The 17,210-nt window shown below is 53.5% G+C and overlaps 8 protein-coding genes across 8 annotated transcripts; 6 read left to right on the top strand and 2 right to left on the bottom strand.

Annotated features, from left to right (window-relative positions):
* The first annotated feature begins 77 nt into the window (after positions 1-77).
* Positions 78-1,598, top strand: THR1_1 (Trihydroxynaphthalene reductase). The gene is made up of 3 exons (XM_062910014.1): positions 78-650; positions 702-1,000; positions 1,105-1,598. The coding sequence occupies exons 1-3, from the start codon at positions 224-226 to the stop codon at positions 1,447-1,449; spliced, it is 1,071 nt and encodes a 356-aa protein (XP_062768880.1). The 5' UTR covers positions 78-223; the 3' UTR covers positions 1,450-1,598.
* An 882-nt stretch (positions 1,599-2,480) lies between these two features.
* MDL1 (ATP-binding cassette permease mdl1) lies at positions 2,481-4,916 on the top strand (the record flags this gene model as incomplete). Its single annotated transcript, XM_062910013.1, has 1 exon — positions 2,481-4,916. One exon carries the CDS (start codon positions 2,481-2,483, stop codon positions 4,914-4,916), a length of 2,436 nt encoding a protein of 811 aa, XP_062768879.1.
* A 1,253-nt stretch (positions 4,917-6,169) lies between these two features.
* QC763_0040420 (uncharacterized protein) lies at positions 6,170-6,880 on the top strand (the record flags this gene model as incomplete). Its single annotated transcript, XM_062905625.1, has 2 exons — positions 6,170-6,188; positions 6,714-6,880. The coding sequence occupies 2 exons, from the start codon at positions 6,170-6,172 to the stop codon at positions 6,878-6,880; spliced, it is 186 nt and encodes a 61-aa protein (XP_062768878.1).
* A 187-nt stretch (positions 6,881-7,067) lies between these two features.
* QC763_209650 (uncharacterized protein) lies at positions 7,068-9,072 on the top strand (the record flags this gene model as incomplete). The annotated part of the gene is made up of 4 exons (XM_062910012.1): positions 7,068-7,258; positions 7,593-7,917; positions 7,972-8,893; positions 8,966-9,072. 4 exons carry the CDS (start codon positions 7,068-7,070, stop codon positions 9,070-9,072), a joined length of 1,545 nt encoding a protein of 514 aa, XP_062768877.1.
* Positions 9,073-9,762: 690 nt separating this feature from the next.
* On the top strand, positions 9,763-10,782 carry QC763_209640 (uncharacterized protein; the record flags this gene model as incomplete). Its single annotated transcript, XM_062910011.1, has 2 exons — positions 9,763-10,094; positions 10,266-10,782. 2 exons carry the CDS (start codon positions 9,763-9,765, stop codon positions 10,780-10,782), a joined length of 849 nt encoding a protein of 282 aa, XP_062768876.1.
* A 376-nt stretch (positions 10,783-11,158) lies between these two features.
* On the top strand, positions 11,159-12,758 carry RRP36 (rRNA biogenesis protein rrp36). Its single transcript, XM_062910010.1, has 2 exons — positions 11,159-11,572; positions 11,630-12,758. The coding sequence occupies exons 1-2, from the start codon at positions 11,384-11,386 to the stop codon at positions 12,437-12,439; spliced, it is 999 nt and encodes a 332-aa protein (XP_062768875.1). The 5' UTR covers positions 11,159-11,383; the 3' UTR covers positions 12,440-12,758.
* Positions 12,759-12,798: 40 nt separating this feature from the next.
* Positions 12,799-15,042, bottom strand: QC763_209610 (uncharacterized protein; the record flags this gene model as incomplete). Its single annotated transcript, XM_062910009.1, has 1 exon — positions 12,799-15,042. One exon carries the CDS (start codon positions 15,040-15,042, stop codon positions 12,799-12,801), a length of 2,244 nt encoding a protein of 747 aa, XP_062768874.1.
* A 505-nt stretch (positions 15,043-15,547) lies between these two features.
* On the bottom strand, positions 15,548-16,972 carry QC763_209600 (uncharacterized protein; the record flags this gene model as incomplete). Its single annotated transcript, XM_062910008.1, has 1 exon — positions 15,548-16,972. One exon carries the CDS (start codon positions 16,970-16,972, stop codon positions 15,548-15,550), a length of 1,425 nt encoding a protein of 474 aa, XP_062768873.1.
* Positions 16,973-17,210: the final 238 nt, after the last annotated feature.

Raw genomic sequence — 17,210 nt, 5'->3', positions numbered from 1 at the left:
GCTGCGACCCCACACTCCGTGATCGGGGGTTGACCCGGTGGGTGGATGTGGATGCGCGGGCAGATGGTTCTCCAACAAAAATATTTCGACTCATTCACCAGGTGTTACACAGACCACTCACACGTTTTGGCTGAGAGAGTGTGACACACACACGACGGGAGCGGCTCTTCCCGACATCACGACCCCTTTGTAACACCCCTTCTTCTCTCCTCAACCAGCAAGCATGGCCTCCCAATCTTTTGTCATCAGATCCCCTTGCTCCTCCGCCAATATCGGCCCGGGCTTCGACGTCATCGGCCTCGCCCTGTCAATGTTCCTGGAGCTGCACGTCACTGTCGACCCACCTGCATCTTCAACAGAGAATTACCCCCTCAACTGCAAGATCACATACGAAGGGGAAGGGGAGGATGAGATTTCCCTTGACCCGGAGGTGAATCTCATCACGAGGGTGGCGCTGTACGTGCTCCGGTGTCACGACCAGAGGGCCTTTCCCAAGAACACCCACATCCATGTCAAGAACCCTATTCCGTTGGGGAGGGGGCTTGGGTCGAGCGGGACGGCGGTTGTGGCGGGGGTGATGTTGGGGAAGGAGGTGGGCGGGTTGCACCATTTGACCATGGAGAGGTTGTTTGATTTTATTTTGATGATTGGTGAGTCTTTTTGGGATGATTTGGGGAAACGGTTGCTGATATATGGGACAGAGAGACATCCTGACAATGTTGGGGCTTCGTTGTTTGGCGGGTTTGTCGGGACTTACCTGAAGCCGTTGACGCCCGAGGACACGGCGAGGGTGGAGATCCCGCTCAGTGAGGTGTTGCCTGCGCCGCAGGGGGGAGTTGACACGGGGGATAGACCTCCTGAGCCGCCGGTGGGGATTGGGCACCATATCAAGTTCCCTTGGGCGGGGGAGATCAAGGCTGTGGCCATCATTCCCGAGTTTGAGGTGCCTACGGCGAAGGCGAGGCAGGTTTTACCGGCGGAGTATCCTAGGAACGATGTGGTAAGTTTTTTTTTTCTTTTTTTTCTTTTTTTTTTTTTCCTTTTCTGGATGGGTGAGGAACGGACAGTGGGGGGTTGAGTGATGCTGATTTTTATGGGAAACAGACATTCAACCTCCAGAGGATAGCGCTTTTGCCGGTTGCGCTGGGCCAGAGCCCGCCTGATCCGGAGCTGATCTATCTTGCTATGCAGGATAAGCTGCACCAGCCGTACAGGCAGACGCTCATTCCGGGGCTGACGGAGATTGTGGAGAGCATGACGCCTGCTACGCAGCCGGGGCTGTTGGGCGTTTGCTTGTCTGGTGCCGGGCCGACGATTCTGGCGTTGGCGACGAGCAACTTTGAGGGGATTGCCAGCAGGATCATCAAGAAGTTTGAGGAGAACAAGATTACGTGCAGCTGGAAGGTGCTGGAGCCGGCGGAGGGGACGACGGTGGTGAGGACGAAGTAAACGGAGACAAGAGAGGGATGAAAGAGAGGGTGGCGAAAAGGGGTTTAAGATATAAATAATGATAGATAGATGGGATATAAAAAAAGGATGAAAATGATACCCGGTTGAACGGTATCTTGAAGGTTTACCTCCTGTTACGTGAGTTGCGTATCTGTTATCTTGTGAAATATATATTTGCCGTTTCTGCGCATGTACAACATGTGGTGGCATATAAAGGTGTAGATTTGATGCGCAACTTGCTCTTATTCAGGGGCAAATATTCTCTCTTTTAAGCGACTGCACATGGCAAGATGGGAAAAACCGCCCGCAAGCACAACCAAAACCAAAACCCCTCTACCTTGACCTTCATTCTCTCCCAAAATCACTTTGAGAGATGACGGCAATTTATGTTCAGATGTTTTTGGAATTTGGACTGGAGTTGAGGCTTTCCTCCGAAGTTCCTCTTTTCTCCGAATCAGAACTTTCCAAGGTGTATAGTTTTGTTGCTGTATTATATAGCGATCAAGCCGAGGCATTACGCTTCACTGGCATCGACTAGGCTCGTAGGCTCTTATGTAGGTAGTGCTTGGGATTAAGTTTGGTCATATGTCTGCACTAAATGATGCCAAGAGTAATTGCACCTGCCACCTGGCAGGCACCGGGAAGCCACGAAGAAAAACCGCATCCGGCCCGTTCAGGCTCAAACCGCACAGTGGACCCCACGCTTGCCGCCTCGGCGATTAGGATGACGGAATCCCCGATGCCCAGCAATTTATCGACAGGGATCCCATTTGGCAGCCGGGACTGCGACCGAACCTCATCCATCCGAGCAGCGATTTTTCTTCCATTCCCTTCCGCTCCCCCATTGCTCCGTGATTCACATGGAATTCGACGCGCCCTGAGGCCGACAACTGCGCACACTACGGCCTGCGCTTGGTCGACATGACAACCCCCGAATATTGGATCTTCTCGAGATAGCGAGGCCCACTTCCATCCCAACGACGACTTGGAATTCTCTCATACAGCCAGCTCGAGCTTAGAAAGCACTCGTCATGGTTTCGGGGGCGGTCGCAGCGGCTGCTTTTCGCCGCGCGGCTCTGCTCCCGCAACGCACATTATGTGCAGGCGGGATAGGCTATGCAAATGCGCCCTTACTCGCACCTTCACCATCACCAGCGTCGCTGATATTATCCCGGGATGCGTTCCAGACGCTGAGGCCATCCTCGGCCGCAGCTCCCGCAAAGCTCCAACCCTGCCGCCACTTCTCCTCCCGCGTGGGAGCGGGGAGGACCCCCGCGGCAGCAACACCAACATGTTCACCACAATCATCACTCGGACTACGACCTAGGCTTGCCCAGCCAACATGGACGTCGCCGATCAACATTCTTCGCCGGTTATCTACGTCACCACCAAACCCAGAGCAGGCTGTTGCCAAAAAGGACCAGCAGTCTTCAACACAAGAGGAACAAGAGGAAAAGGAGGAAGAGGTGGACCAGCACCTCAAGGCACATGGATTCCAAAAGAGCGCAAAGGCGGCCAAGGCTGCGCACATCAACATGGCGGCGCGCTTGTCCAAGGAAGGGAAGGGTCAGGAAGGCAAGCCTGGCTGGGCTGAGGTCTGGCGTCTGATCAAGATCGCCCGGCCTGAGCTCAGATGGCTGGGCGTGGCCTTTGTCCTGCTGCTCATTTCTTCCAGTGTCACCATGTCGATTCCCTTCTCCGTGGGCCGTATTCTGGATCTCTCCACCAAGGAAGCTGCCGACGAGGTTAGACTATTTGGGCTTACTCTGACACAGTTCTTTTGCGGACTTGCTGCTGTGCTTACCATTGGTGCGACTGCCAACTTTGGGCGGATCATCCTGCTCAGAATTGTTGGCGAGCGCGTTGTGGCTAGGTTGAGGACGCAGCTTTACCGGAGGACGTATGTTCAGGATGCCGAGTTCTTTGATGCCAACCGGGTCGGTGACTTGATCTCGAGGCTCAACTCGGATACGGTCATTGTCGGCAAGAGTATCACGCAGAACGTCTCGGATGGTCTTCGATCTTTGGTTAGCGGTGCTGCTGGGTTTGTCGCCATGGCTTGGCTAAGCCCGAAGCTGACGTCTATTATCCTTGTTATGGTCCCTCCTATCGGTATCGGCGCTGTCTTGTACGGCCGTTCGATTCGCAACCTCAGTCGACAGATTCAAAAGAATGTCGGCACGCTTATGAAGATTGCAGAGGAAAGATTGGGCAACATCAAGACGAGCCAGGCTTTTGCCGGCGAGGTTCAAGAGATTGGACGGTACAGCAAGCAGGTCAAGAAGATCTTTGCGCTCGGCAGACGGGATGCTATCATTTCTGGCACATTCTTCGCTTCTACCAGTTGGGCGGGCAACATGACTATCCTGGCCATGCTCATTGTGGGAGGCAACCTTGTTCGGACTGGGGCTATGACATTGGGCGACTTGACGTCTTTTATGATGTACACCGTCTTTGCAGGGTCCAGTTTGTTCGGTGTCAGCGGCTTCTACTCGGAACTGATGAAGGGTGTTGGTGCTGCTAGTCGTCTTTTTGAGCTCCAGGACCGAAAGCCCAGCATTCATCAAACTGTCGGCACGAAAGTCAAGTCGGCGCAGGGCCCTATCAAGTTCTCCAACGTCCACTTTGCTTATCCCACGAGACCGGCGGTGGCTATCTTCAACGGCCTTGATTTCGAGATTCCTTCTGGCAGCAATGTCTGTATTGTTGGTCCCTCCGGCGGTGGCAAGTCGACTGTAGCCTCCATGTTGCTTCGCTTCTACAACCCAACGTCAGGCACTATCACTATCAATGGTGTCGATATTTCGACAATGAACGTCAAATCGCTTAGGCGACGCATCGGCATGGTCGCACAGGAGCCCGTGCTCTTTTCGGGTACCATTGCCGAGAATATCTCGTATGGACGGCCCGAAGCTAAGAGATGGGAGATCATTGCGGCTGCTCAAAAGGCCAACTGCGGTTTCATCAGCGACTTCCCTGATGGCTTGGAAACGCAGGTTGGTGCCCGTGGAGCCCAGCTCTCGGGTGGGCAGAAGCAACGCATCGCCATTGCTCGCGCTCTCCTCAAGGATCCCGATATTTTGCTCCTGGATGAGGCGACCTCGGCACTTGACGCCGAATCTGAGACTCTCGTCAACTCTGCCCTTGCCGAATTGCTCAAGGGACGCAGCACCACCATCTCGATTGCCCACAGACTCTCCACCATCAAACGGTCGGACAAGATCATTGTTCTGTCCAGCGAAGGCACCGTGGCCGAAATTGGCAGCTACACTGAGCTGAGCAACAACCCCAACAGCGCTTTCAGCAAGCTTATGGAGTGGCAGATGTCTGGCGCTGATGTCCCCACGTCGGCCAGTCCTCGCATTACCGAGGCTGAGGAGATTGAGGAGGACTTGGAGGAACAGGGGGAGGAAGAGTATGATGAGCATTCTGAGGAGGTTGAGGAGGTTGAGGAGAAGAAGCGGTAAATGAACTAGGGATATCTGGGAGGAGACATCCTCTTTACGATATGCTCAAGGTTAACGGGTTGCTCGATCGGTGACTGGTGTGCGGTCACCTTAATGGACCCAGATATCTGAGCTCCTTGAGAGAACGGAGAGGCCGATTGTTCGTGTGTGCCCGTCGCATATGAAAGACGGGACCTAACCACCGCGGAATTTGCATATTCATATATGGGGAGAGGCGTCTGTCTATATACAGGAAAGATGTGGTTGCATTTATGGATTAATGTGCATACATCATTCGGGATTCAGGGTGAGCGGAAATCTCCACTCGACACATGGGAAACAGAGACAGAAAAAGGGAAAAGGTGTTCAAAAATTTGGCGAAAAGGGGGCATATACGGATATACCTAGCTCTTTTAGACCAAAAGATCTTTTTTTTTTATTTGCTTGAGAGGAAGAGGAGAGAACAATTGTATATTAGGCGGTGTTGATTGCCCGGGTGGAAGGCATTGTTGCCTCCCGAAGGCGTGATTTTGTGGCGATTTGAAAGGGCTTTTTTGAAGTTGTTACTACTCTCTGAATATATTCCCGTCCGTGTGTGTATCCTTCCAAATATGACCGTGATGTTCACGTTCAAGGGCCATTACTATGTCAGATGCAGACTTGAACAGCAACAACCCCGATTCATATCCATCGAGACCCACGAACAAGTGGCCTGCAAGTGGCCAGGAACTCGATTTCACCTTGTCGAAATCTCACATGCACTCCAGCGTGGCGGTTCGCGAAACTTCAGACATGACCCCACCACAGGCGGGCGGGCGGGCCCCACACTCCTAGGTACTCCAGCAGCGAGTTTCTGATGAATGACAGCAAAGTCACGAAAACCCTGCCTCCGAAGTAGGCGGTCTCTAACAAGCGCAGCGGTCCCCAGACGCCTGTACCGGCGCGGTAACGAGCATCCGATATCCCTTCCCTTCCCCTTCCGGGGTTGTTGTCAGTTGTGACTCGGTCGGATTGGGGGTGTGTGGGTTGTTGCTCGATTACCTTGGGGGATTTTTTACCGGATCGGCCTTTGTGTCTCCTCTCTCTCTCTCTTTCTCTCTCTCTCGCATTTTTCTTCTCTCTCTCTCTCTCTCTTCCTTGTTGCAGTTTGGAGAACCAGGACCGGGGGCTTGATTGCTTGTGTTGAACGGAGGAGTCATCCGCTTCTTAATTCTTTTTTTTCTTACTACCACCACCCCTCCATCTCCGATATCTCACTCTCTCTCCGGTTTTTTATGCGGAGCCCTCGCCCAGGTTGTTAAGGCGAAACATCCCTTCCGGTTGTCTAGACTGAGAGGTTATACCGCTTTCTTTTGGGAGTGTGGCTTTATTTTTTTCAACAACTGCATTGAAAACCAATTGCTACTACTGGACGAGGATTTTGCCCGCCCACCTACCTACACCTACGGCACCTGCGCCTGGACCTTTGGGGTGTCAGTATATACACCACATAAAAAAGGTACTTGCACCTCACTTACCCCTTCATTTCATCTTCACGAGGTGGTTGGTCATATCCCGCATTGCACGAGCACGAAAACATCTGGATACTTCCACTTGCCCGAACCTACCAATTCCAATCCCCTCCCGCCGCGCAGCATGTGACTGAGTAGGTAGTGGGCATATGTGTCTCACCCGAAGCCCCACGAGGAACTGCACGTTCTCACTCACCTCTTCACGACAGACAGCAGCAGCCGGGCGTCTCCGCGGGGGGGAGGGTTCTCTTCTTTTATTGAATTTTATATATAAGGCATTCAATGCGCTAACTGTTGATATTTAAAGATTACACCCCTCCCCACTTCACTCAGGACCAGGGGACAAGAGAAGAGTCATCGCTCACCCTCTTCAGCATTCAAATATCTTTCCTCAGCCTAGCCATTGGAGCCATTGCGCTTTTTGGTGGTATCCTTCTTCCCGGTCTTGTTGAGACACAGCCGAGAGAGAATTGAGTTGAGTTGAGATATATAGACCGTTTCATCGGTTTCTCACTCGACGTTTTCTTCTCCTTTTCATTTTTGAGGAATACCCCGCCAAAACCCAACGGTCTTTTTGAGTCACCCTCACTAGCAAGGGTCAGCAAAGCGGAAGAAGCAATATTTTTTTTGCCTGCCGGTACACTAGAAACACAACGACAAAATGGTCCAAGCGCTACTGAAAAACACCAGCACGAACGGGTGGGTGGTGCAGAAGTTTGGTGGCACGAGCGTGGGCAAGTTTCCTGATAGGATTGCGGAGGATATCATCAGGACGCATGTGGAGAATAATCGGCTGGTGGTGGTGTGCTCGGCGAGGAGCACAGGGAAGAAGGTGACGGGGACCACGAGCAGGTGAGTTTTTGATTTTTGTTTTTTTTCCCTGTCGGGTATGGGGTATGGGGTATGGGGTATGGGGTATGGGTTGGGGGTGTCAATTTTCGGGAGAGACCGCTTGTGAGAGTGCGGGACGGGGGAGAATGTGCAGGTTTGGGGAGAGACATGTATGTGTCTGGATGTTGGAAATTCCCATGCCCTTTTGGGGGTATCCCGCATTCCCCGTGTTCTTTTCCTTGACCCCTCTCCCCCACATATCACGCACACACCCCCGGATCGGCACGCCCCACGTTGCTGTTACCTGAAAGTTTACCTGATGGACTGACAACGTGCTTGTTTGTTGCGCGGATAGGTTATTGGAGGTGTACAAAAAGCTTAGGGCTATTGTTGCCTCGGCTGGTGATGAGGAGTCTCAGGATGTGCTACTGGAGGAGGCCAAGCGCATTGTTCAGGACATACTGGATGATCATGTGGATGCGGCCGAGACTTTTATCAAAGATGCGGAGCTGAGCGTGGCCGTGAAGAAGTATACGGAGAAGGACTGCCACTTGCTCAATGAGTATCTCTTGGCTGCTAAGCGCTTCAATTTGGAGATCAACTCGAGGGCGAAGGACAGGGTGGTGAGCTTTGGTGAGAAGCTGAGCTGTAGGTTTATGACTTATCTTCTCAAGGACAGGGTAAGTTTTGTTGAGGGATAGGTTGCGACGGTGAACAATACTGACACGACATAGGGAGTCGATGCCGAGTATGTTGACTTGGCTGATGTACTACACCTTGACAGCCCAGGGCGGCTCGATGCCGGCTTTTACCGTCAAGTCACCGCCGTCATTGCCAAGAAGATCCTTGCGTGTGAGGACCGTGTACCAGTCGTCACTGGCTTCTTCGGTAACGTCCCTGGAAGTCTTTTGGATGGTGACATCGGCCGTGGCTACACGGATCTCTGCGCTTCCCTGGCTGCTGTCGGCCTCAGGGCTGATGAGCTTCAGATCTGGAAGGAAGTTGATGGCATCTTCACCGCCGACCCTACCAAGGTCCCCACCGCCAGACTCATCCCTTCCATCACCCCAGCCGAGGCCGCCGAGTTGACCTTTTACGGCTCCGAAGTCATCCACCACTTGACCATGGACCAAGTGATCAAGGCCCAGCCCCCAATCCCCATCAGAATCAAGAACGTCAAGAACCCCCGTGGCGAAGGCACCATCGTCAAGCCAGACCCTACCCTGGCCGCCGATCAGCAGATCCAACGGCCGAGGAAACCATCCGACCCATCGGCCCGCAAGAAGCCGAAGCGTCCTACTGCCGTGACGGTCAAGGACAAGATCTCGATCCTCAACATCCACTCGAACAAGAGGTCGATTGCCCACGCCTTTTTGGCAAGGGTGTTTTCCATCCTCAACCAGAGGCGTATCTCGGTGGATTTGATCTCCACGAGCGAGGTGCATGTTTCCATTGCGGTACATAACGGCAGCTCCGAGTATGACAGCCTGAACCAGGCTGTGGAGGAGCTGAGGGAGTGCGGCGATGTGACGGTGATTCACAACATGACGATTTTGAGTCTGGTAGGGGCCGAGATGAAGAACATGAGGGGTATTGCGGGCAAGATGTTTTCGACGTTGGGTGAGAATTCGATCAATATCGAGATGATTTCTCAGGGTATGTTTTGCCTTCAGAGTGCAAGGGCACTTGTGGGACATATCATATGCTGACTGATTGAATTATATATAGGTGCCAGCGAGATCAACATCTCGTGCGTGATAGAGTCGCGGGATGCTGAGAGGGCCATGAATATCCTGCACACGAGCTTGTTTACTTTCCTTGAGTATGGGAACTAAACCGATAAGCAACCTTGCAGTTTTGCTCTTTCCGAGAAAGGGATAGAGGAGCTAACATGGGCGGCAATGGTGAAGACAGGAACACGCACTTGATTGATTGGGGGTGCTGGGGTTAGAGATGATAGAGCGGGGGTTGATAATTTGAGGCAAGAAAGCATGGCGTTTGCTTTAAGAGATGAGTAGTGCGATAGAGCAAGAGGTGATACCTTGGGAAGGGGGCTGTAGATGAGAGACAGGGAGGCGCCCGGTAGGCCTGCGGAAGGGAGGGAGTGGACTTCGAAGAGATTATTACAGTATATGTTTAAAAGGAATCATACATGGAAGGTTTTGGATAAACCGGGTGTCTATGTGTGAATATTGCGAGCATCATTTAGTAACTGTTCTGCCCTCTTGCTTGATCAAAATCGGGTTAGGGTTGTGAAAGAGCTCCGGCGCCGAGCCTTTCAGGCCAGCCACTTAATCAATCAGCCTTGTGGGGGCGACTTTGCTTCCCCCTCGCATTCACGCCTTTCAACCTTCCACGCTTCCCAAAACCTGTCGCAAACTCGCCTTTCGCATCACCCACCAAACCTCGAGTCCTCGACCCTCGTCAAATAATCGCGACGACCATTCCCGTCATTTAAACCACCCACCTACCCTTCCTACCTCCGCTCGGCTCGCGCGCAGCGAGTTTCCCCCCCTTCATCAACCATGGGCAAAGCAGAAGTCGGCTCAACCAAATACCTCTCCAACAAGATGAAGCAAAAAGGCCTCACGCGCCTCCGCTGGTTCTGCCAAATCTGCGAAAAGGCCTGCAGAGACGAGAACGCCTTCAAGATGCACTGCCAGTCCGAATCGCACACCCGGCGCGCGCTGTCTGTAGGGCAAAACATCAAGCAAGTCACCGACGATTACTCCCGTGCGTTCCAACAAGAGTTTATCTCCCTTCTCAAGACGAGCCATGGAGAAAAGGAGATTCACGCGAATAAATTCTATCAGGAGGTGATTGCAAAGAAGGATCATGTTCATTTGAATGCGACGAGGTGGCATAGCTTGACGGAGTTTGTGAAGTACATTGGCCGGGAGGGGATTTGTAGGGTTGTGGAGAAGGAGGATGGGTTGTTTATTGCTTGGGTGGATGACAGTCCTGAGGCGATGAGGAGGAGGGAGGCGGTTAGGAGGAGGGAGATGATGGACAAGGGGGATGAGGAGAGGGAGATGGCTGTTTTGAGGGGGCAGATTGAACGGGCTAGGAGGGAGGCGGAGGAGAGGGGGGTGGATTTGGAGGGGGAGAGGGAAAAAGAGTTGAGGAGGGAGGAGGGGGAGAGGATTAAGTTGAGTTTTGGGAAGAAGGGTGAGAGTACGACACCGACACCGATGCCGACGCCGGGGAGTGGGGGGGAAGAGAAGGTTGAGGGGAAGGACCAGGCGGAGAAGAAGGATGGGGAGAAGAAGCAGGGGGAGATAAAGGAGGGGGAGGGTAAGCCTGCTGAGGGGGCGGCGGCGGCGGCACCACCGGCGAAGGTGTCGTTGAAGTTTGGGGTTAAGCCACCGGCGGCGAAGAATGTGTTCAGGAACGCGCTTGCTGGGGCGCCCAAGAAGGTCATGGTTGCGCAGCCGAAGAAGATGAGTGCTGGGGAGAGGATCATGATGGAGGAGCTTGAGAGGAAGAGAGCGCGGGAGTCGAGGGGCAGTGGCGGTGATGCTCCCAGTAAAAGGCCGCGGTTTTAAGGCTTGGGGAGCGGATTTGTACAGTTTATGCCATGAATGGGCGGTCTGTTAGGTTTGATGTCATAGCGATCATGGGAATGGCGTTTGGGTGGTGATTTTGTTAGGGAGAATGATACCAGAGCTTGTTGCTTGCACTTGATGAAAACGATGACTCGATTTGGGGCTGTATGCGGATGGTATGAATATAAATATTCTTGCAGGCTATTGAGCCTGTTGAACTTCGAATTACCTGTGATTTTCTTGTATCCTGCTCCGTTGAACTGATGGCTGTTGCCATACTGCTATAAAGAACATAGCCATCCGCGAAAAGTGGGTCTCTGTACGGTGTAAACAGTTACCAACATACTTTCCACCCGTTTCTGTTAGTGCAGCACGTCGCTTGCTCTCCAACATTTTTTTTCAACTGGTCAACGACAAGGCATCAATCAAGGTTCGCCTTCTATCGCGAAATCTCATCAACCACCCAACACGGCACCGACACTACACACCGTCAAACAATCTAGACGAGCGATACAGAATCTCACTGCCTGGCTCAGTTATTCTCATCCACGCTCATCACTCCTGGCGGTACTTTGCAAACAAGCGTCACTCATAAACCACCATGTCATCCGTCAAACGCAAGCAGCCGCCTGCCACTCTCCTGCAGAGGCGGGTTCGCCCCAGGTATGAGCCGGAGCCTGAATCAGATGTCGAGGAGATGAGCGATGCGCCAAGTGAGGAGGGTGCCGGGTTTGACAGTGAAGAGGACGAGGACATGAGTGAGGCTGAGATGAGAAGCGGCAGCGATGAGGTTTGCAACTCGCCATATTTTCACTTTCAGAACAAAATGCTAACAAAATCTTCCCAGGAAAACTCCGAACTCGGCTCAGACCCCGAAGACAGCGAGGATGAATCAGAAGATGACACCCCCCAACCCAGCCACCAGCTCTCCTTTGGCGCCCTCGCCAAAGCCCAAGCAGCCCTAGGCGACAAGCTCAACAGGCGCAAGCGCCGCTCCAGCAGCGCCGCTTCCGAAGCGTCCAGCTCTCGGGGTAACAACAACAACAACGACAACAAGTTTTCTCTTGAGAAGAATCACAAGAAACCCTTGGAAAAGCCCTCCCGCACAAGCAAACACGCCCCTGTCGAGTTGTCGTCAAAACGCCAGGTCTCCCGCCGCCGTGACTTCCTCCTCGACCCAACCTCGACCAAACCCCAGCATCGCGACCCCCGCTTCTTTGCGCCCTCCACCATGTCGGCCACGTCGAAAATAGACGAGATCAAAGCCCGAAAAGCGTACGCTTTTTTGGATGAGTACCGCGAGAAGGAGATGCAGGAGCTTCGGGTGGCGATCAAGAAGAGCAAGAACGCGGAGGAGAAGGAGAAGCTGCAGAAGGCGTTGCTGTCGATGGAGAGCAAGAAGAAGGCGCAGGAGAGGAAGGACAAGGCGCAAAAGGTGCTGGATGAGCACAAGAAGAAGGAGAAGGAGCTGGTGAGGCAGGGGAAGAATCCTTTCTATCTGAAGAGGAGCGAGCAGAAGAAGAGGGTGGTGGTGGAGACGTTCAAGGGGATGAAGAAGGGGCAGGTGGATAAGGCGATTGAGAGGAGGAGGAAGAAGGTGGCGGGTAAGGAGAAGAAGTTGCTGCCTTGGGCTCGGAGGACGGTGGAGGATCGGTGATTTGTTTGGGGGGTTATGGGGCACGAGTTGGGAAGGGTAGGGGTTTGTAGGTGGTTGGAATGGTTGGTTGATAGTAACGGTGAGCGGGTCGTCTATTTGTCGGCCCGTTGGTCGTTACTATTAACATTCCAACTATAATATCATTAAGTCAGACATAGCTATAGTAAGCGCTAGGGCACGTTTACTTGTCTCGATGCCGGATGTAGTTGTGATTATTCGTGGAGGGGGGTTGGTAAGATAATGATCTCCTTTAGCAGACATGCTCTCCAGGTGTATTCTACCTAAGACACGAGACAGCTTGCCTTGACGCTTTCTGCATGATTTTAACAACTCATCTTACACGATCTTACACATGTCCATCAGTCCTTCTTATACCCCGACTTTTCCAGAGCGTCCTGGAACAACTCCCTACACCTCACCCTGCTACCCAGCCTCGCACACAGCAAAAACGCGCCCGACAGCTTCCGATGCAACGAATACGTCTCCTCGGGCGGCGGCGCCAACCGCTCATGTATCATGACCCCAATCTGCGCTTTCACTCTTTCCGTAATCGTCTGATCCCTAAAATCGTACACCTCCGGCGCCGTCTCCATGAACGGTTCCGCGAGCGTCATCACGCTCGTCAAGTGCGCCTCGAGCATCTGCTTGCTTTCATGACCAGTCAAGTACCCCAACTCCTCCGACAATTCCTTCACCGCATCTTTATCATTCCGTGACGAAGCCTCCAAAAGCTGGACATACAGCTTGATAAAAGAGTCAGGGTACTCTCTCGACGCCCCGAAGTCCAACAGCTCCAGCTTGTTTTCCTGGGGGTTGTACAAGAAATTCGTCCAGTTCGGGTCCGTCTGCATGAATTTGAACTCTGTGATTTCCCTGAGACACAACCTCAAGATCTGCGTCCCGATCCAATCTTTTTCTTCTTGCGTCAGATTTGGTGCGATGCGCGTCACTCCGGTGCCAGACATCCACTCCATCGTCAGCACATGCCTCCCGCTCGCCTCGGGATAGATCCGCGGCACGGCAAACACCTCATCAGACAGCAGGTTCTGCCTGTATCTCTCCGCGCACCCCGCCTCCCGCTCATAATCACACTCCCACCCCAGCTCCAACCTCGCATTCTCGATCGTCTTATCCAAGTACAACCCCTTCGGGAGCAGCTTTGTCGCGGTCAGTAACACGGCAATGTTGTCCAAGTCAGAATTGATACTCTCCGCCACACCCGGGAACTGAATCTTGACTGCAACCCTCTCCCCAGACTGTTTCAACACCGCGCGGTGAACCTGCCCTATCGAGGCGGCTGCAATAGGTTTCTCGTCAAATTCACTGAATAGCTCCCTCCAGTTCTCTCCCAAGTTCTGACTGAGGACGCGGTCGCGCTGGTAGGAGGGCATGTAATCTGCTCTGTCTTGGACACGCTGCAAGACCTCTTGGATAGGGGGGGGTAGCATTTTTGCGTCCTGGAAGGACATCATCTGGCCTAGCTTGAGGGCTGCACCGCGCATGCGGGAGAGTTTGCTGACTAGGCGGGTCATGTTTGATGGGGAGAGCATTACGGAAGAAGAAGAGGAGGAGGAGGAGCCGTTGAAGGTGCGGGAGACGGACTCGGTGACTGCGCCGGCAAGCATGCCTGCTGCTAGGCCGCCGTAGTTCCAGAGGCGGCCGAGGCGGGTGGAGGGGACTCGGGACTCGCGGAGTTCGTATTGTGCGGGTGGTGGTGGGAAGGGGGGTGTGGTTTCTGCTGTGGCTTCTTTTTCGGGGGTTGAGAGGACCTCTTCCAGAGGCTCGGAGACGACTTCTTTGATAGGTTCCGAAACGGCCTCCTCCAAAGGCTTGGAGACGACTTCCTTTACTGGCTCTGCCACGACTTCTTTGGTCGGTTCGGATATCACGTCTTTCACCGCCGCCGCCGAGTCAACCTCCTTTGATGGCTGCTCTTCTTCTTTTTCAACCACCTTGTTTTCGGTTTTGCCAGCCTCAGCAACCTGGACGTACTCCCCTGCCGCTTCTTTGGTTTCGTCCTCCTTCGACTTCAAGGCCTCCAGGATTTTGGACCCCTTAGACGTGTGAAACAGAGAACTGACATCTACCTCTTCTGTCTCGTCAACTTTCAGAAGAGGGATGTCGATCTTTTGTTTTCCAATGCTAGGGAGGGAAGTTGGTGGTCTTCTCGGCGGGACAAACCCCTGCTTCAAAAGGGCGATGGAACCTTCTGCCCAGGGGGCTGGTTTGAATTCTTGGGCTGGGCGTTTCTTTTCTGGGGTAGGAGCGGGTTGTGTTGTCTCTTCCGGAGGCGGCGGCGGCGGCGGTGCTTCCTTGGGAATGGCACCCGACACCTCCTTTTCTTTTGGCGGCTCTGGCTGCTGGTGAGATTCGGCTGCTGCTGGTGGTGTTGCTTTTTCCTCATCCCCCCTCTCCGCATTTGGTGGTTCCTCTTTTTGACCTTGCGCTGCCTTCTGCCTCCCGAGAAGAGCATCCCTCAATATACTCGACGTCTGCCCATACCTCTCCACCTGCCTCGCCCTCAGCGCGACATGCTTGGCCGCCACGCTTTTCGACGCACTGGCCACGGCGGCCAGGTCGACGAGGAGGTCCGCTAACCTCATTCTGCGCTGCAGTGGATCCCTCAATTCTCGATTATGAAAAAAAGAAAAGAAAGAAAGTCGTTATCGAGAGATATTGTGCTGCGATACACCTCTCATACTGTGAGGCTGGCTGAGTGATATCGTAGACTGTGTGGATGTTCCTAAACTCCGAATGGAGCCGGCCGGTTCGTGGGCACGGAGCCGAGGAAATTGGAAAGAGCCGCAAAAATTTGGGAGTGACGTTGATCCAGCCCCTGTCCAAAGCTGAGCCGGGGGCCCCTGCCTGGCGGCCGGTAGTGATCCGTAGACTCGGGACACAACCAGCCCCACTGTTTTTGGGGGGCGCGGGATGGCCACGCGCGTTTGGAACACCACCACGTGAATCTCAAGAAAGGTACCATCATATATTCCGTAATACATTGTACATTCCCGACTACAAGCCACGTCGCTATCTAAAATGCTAGTACAAAACATTCAAACCAAATGGAAAACTCCAGGGTATCACAGGCCAAACTCCCATTCCCATCTATTTCCCCATACTCTTCAGCCCCGATCCCTTCAGCTTGGGCGTCGCCGCCCTCGGAGTCGCCTTCACCGACCCGCTAAAAGGCGACTCGTTCCCCCTCCCAGAACCCCCAATTTTCCCCCACAGCCTCTGCGCAGCAGGTGTAAGCCCCGGAGCCCCAACCTTAGGACTACTAGGAAACTTGGGCGCCGGCGTCCTCTCCACCTTCCCGGTCACCCCCAGTCTCGCGCTCGTTCTCTTGGATTGCGATATTCTCTCCACCATCCGATGATGCAGCGCCTCTCGTCCCCGCTGTTCCTGGATTTTGAACGGATTAGGCGTTGCATCCCCCGGACCAAGATTGATGACCGGTGCCTTTGATGATTTTGACCTCCTGACCGGTTCTGGCTCCGGCTCTTCATCGTCAACAAAAGCATAGCCGTTCACCCTTGGCGTTTCACCTCCCGCGACACTGCTAGCTTTAGTTTCCGTGTCACACGCTCTTCTCTTGCCGGCGATGGCGTTTCGGATTTCGGATAGAGTAGGTGATCCAGCCCGAGACCTATCTTCTTCACCTTCAGTGGTGATTTTCAGATTTGGGCCCGGCACTCTTGTGTTCTCGTAGACGACCCTCTTCTGATCCATTCTTGATTCCCTTTCTCTTCTTTCCGACACCGTCTCCACCCCTTCGATGCCAGCAGGCGTGAACATGAGCTCGTTTTGTGGCTTGAACTTCCATTGGTCTGGTGCTGCTGGGCGGTCAAAAGCATCCTGATCCATTATGGCGAGTCGGTCCTTTTTGAAGCCATCGTCTGTTAGACCCGTCGCGCCCCGTTGAGCGAGCAACTTGGCCTGCACCTCTTTTTGTTTAAGCTGTTGTTTTGAAGGTAGCTTGTTTCCAGTCCACAGCCAGGCGTATTTCTCGACGTGTTTTTGATTTTGCCTGTCGAGCAGCTTGTAAAAGGACTCGTTGTCTTCCGAGGTGTATTTCGACTGGAAGGCTGCAAGAGACATGTTGGTGTCCACATTTGTTGCCTGGTTAGTCGCGGCTGTTACCGAAGATGATGCGATCGAGGCAGGCGTGTCACCCACGAAATTCAGAGGTGTCTGACCCGTTGTTGTCTGCAAGGGCTGCCGCAAAGGAGTCGCGAGGTTTCGTCGTCGGCCAGGTGTCATAACTACTTGCTGGAGCCGGCGGCCAGCACTCGCAATCCACTCGTCATCTTTGGAATCCAGGGCATCGAGATATTCTTGCTGGGTTTCGCTCTCAAGCAGGCCGGGGAAGAAGTCGCGGGCGATGATGTGGGACAAGGCATCGGTGTAGGTATCCTCGTCCAGGACTCGCTTTGGTCGTTTGATGCGTTTTGCTCGAGGAGGTGGTGGCATCAGCTCTGTATCTGTCCGCTTGCGAACGAGCGCGGTGGACTGGGCTGGAGCGGAATCCATCGTGTATGCGTGATGCGACGTGGTGGTTGGTGACAGGGCTGTCAAGGTGTCAAGGTGTCAAGGTGTCAAGGTGTCAACGGTCGTGTTTGCGCAGTGTACTTTCTTGTGGCGTTTTGCGGTCGGTGGTCGGTCCTCACCTTTTGCCAAGCGGCCGTGTCTTGCCAAGGCTGTTCGGCGGGGGTGGGCAGCAGGGGGGCAAACATGTAGATAAGGTGATAAGGAATGCCGACCACTTCAC

This window comes from Podospora pseudopauciseta (genome assembly GCF_035222475.1).
Source record: "Podospora pseudopauciseta strain CBS 411.78 chromosome 2 map unlocalized CBS411.78m_2, whole genome shotgun sequence".
Classification (NCBI taxonomy): Eukaryota; Fungi; Ascomycota; class Sordariomycetes; order Sordariales; family Podosporaceae; genus Podospora; species Podospora pseudopauciseta.
This window is presented reverse-complemented; position numbering and strand designations above follow the sequence as displayed.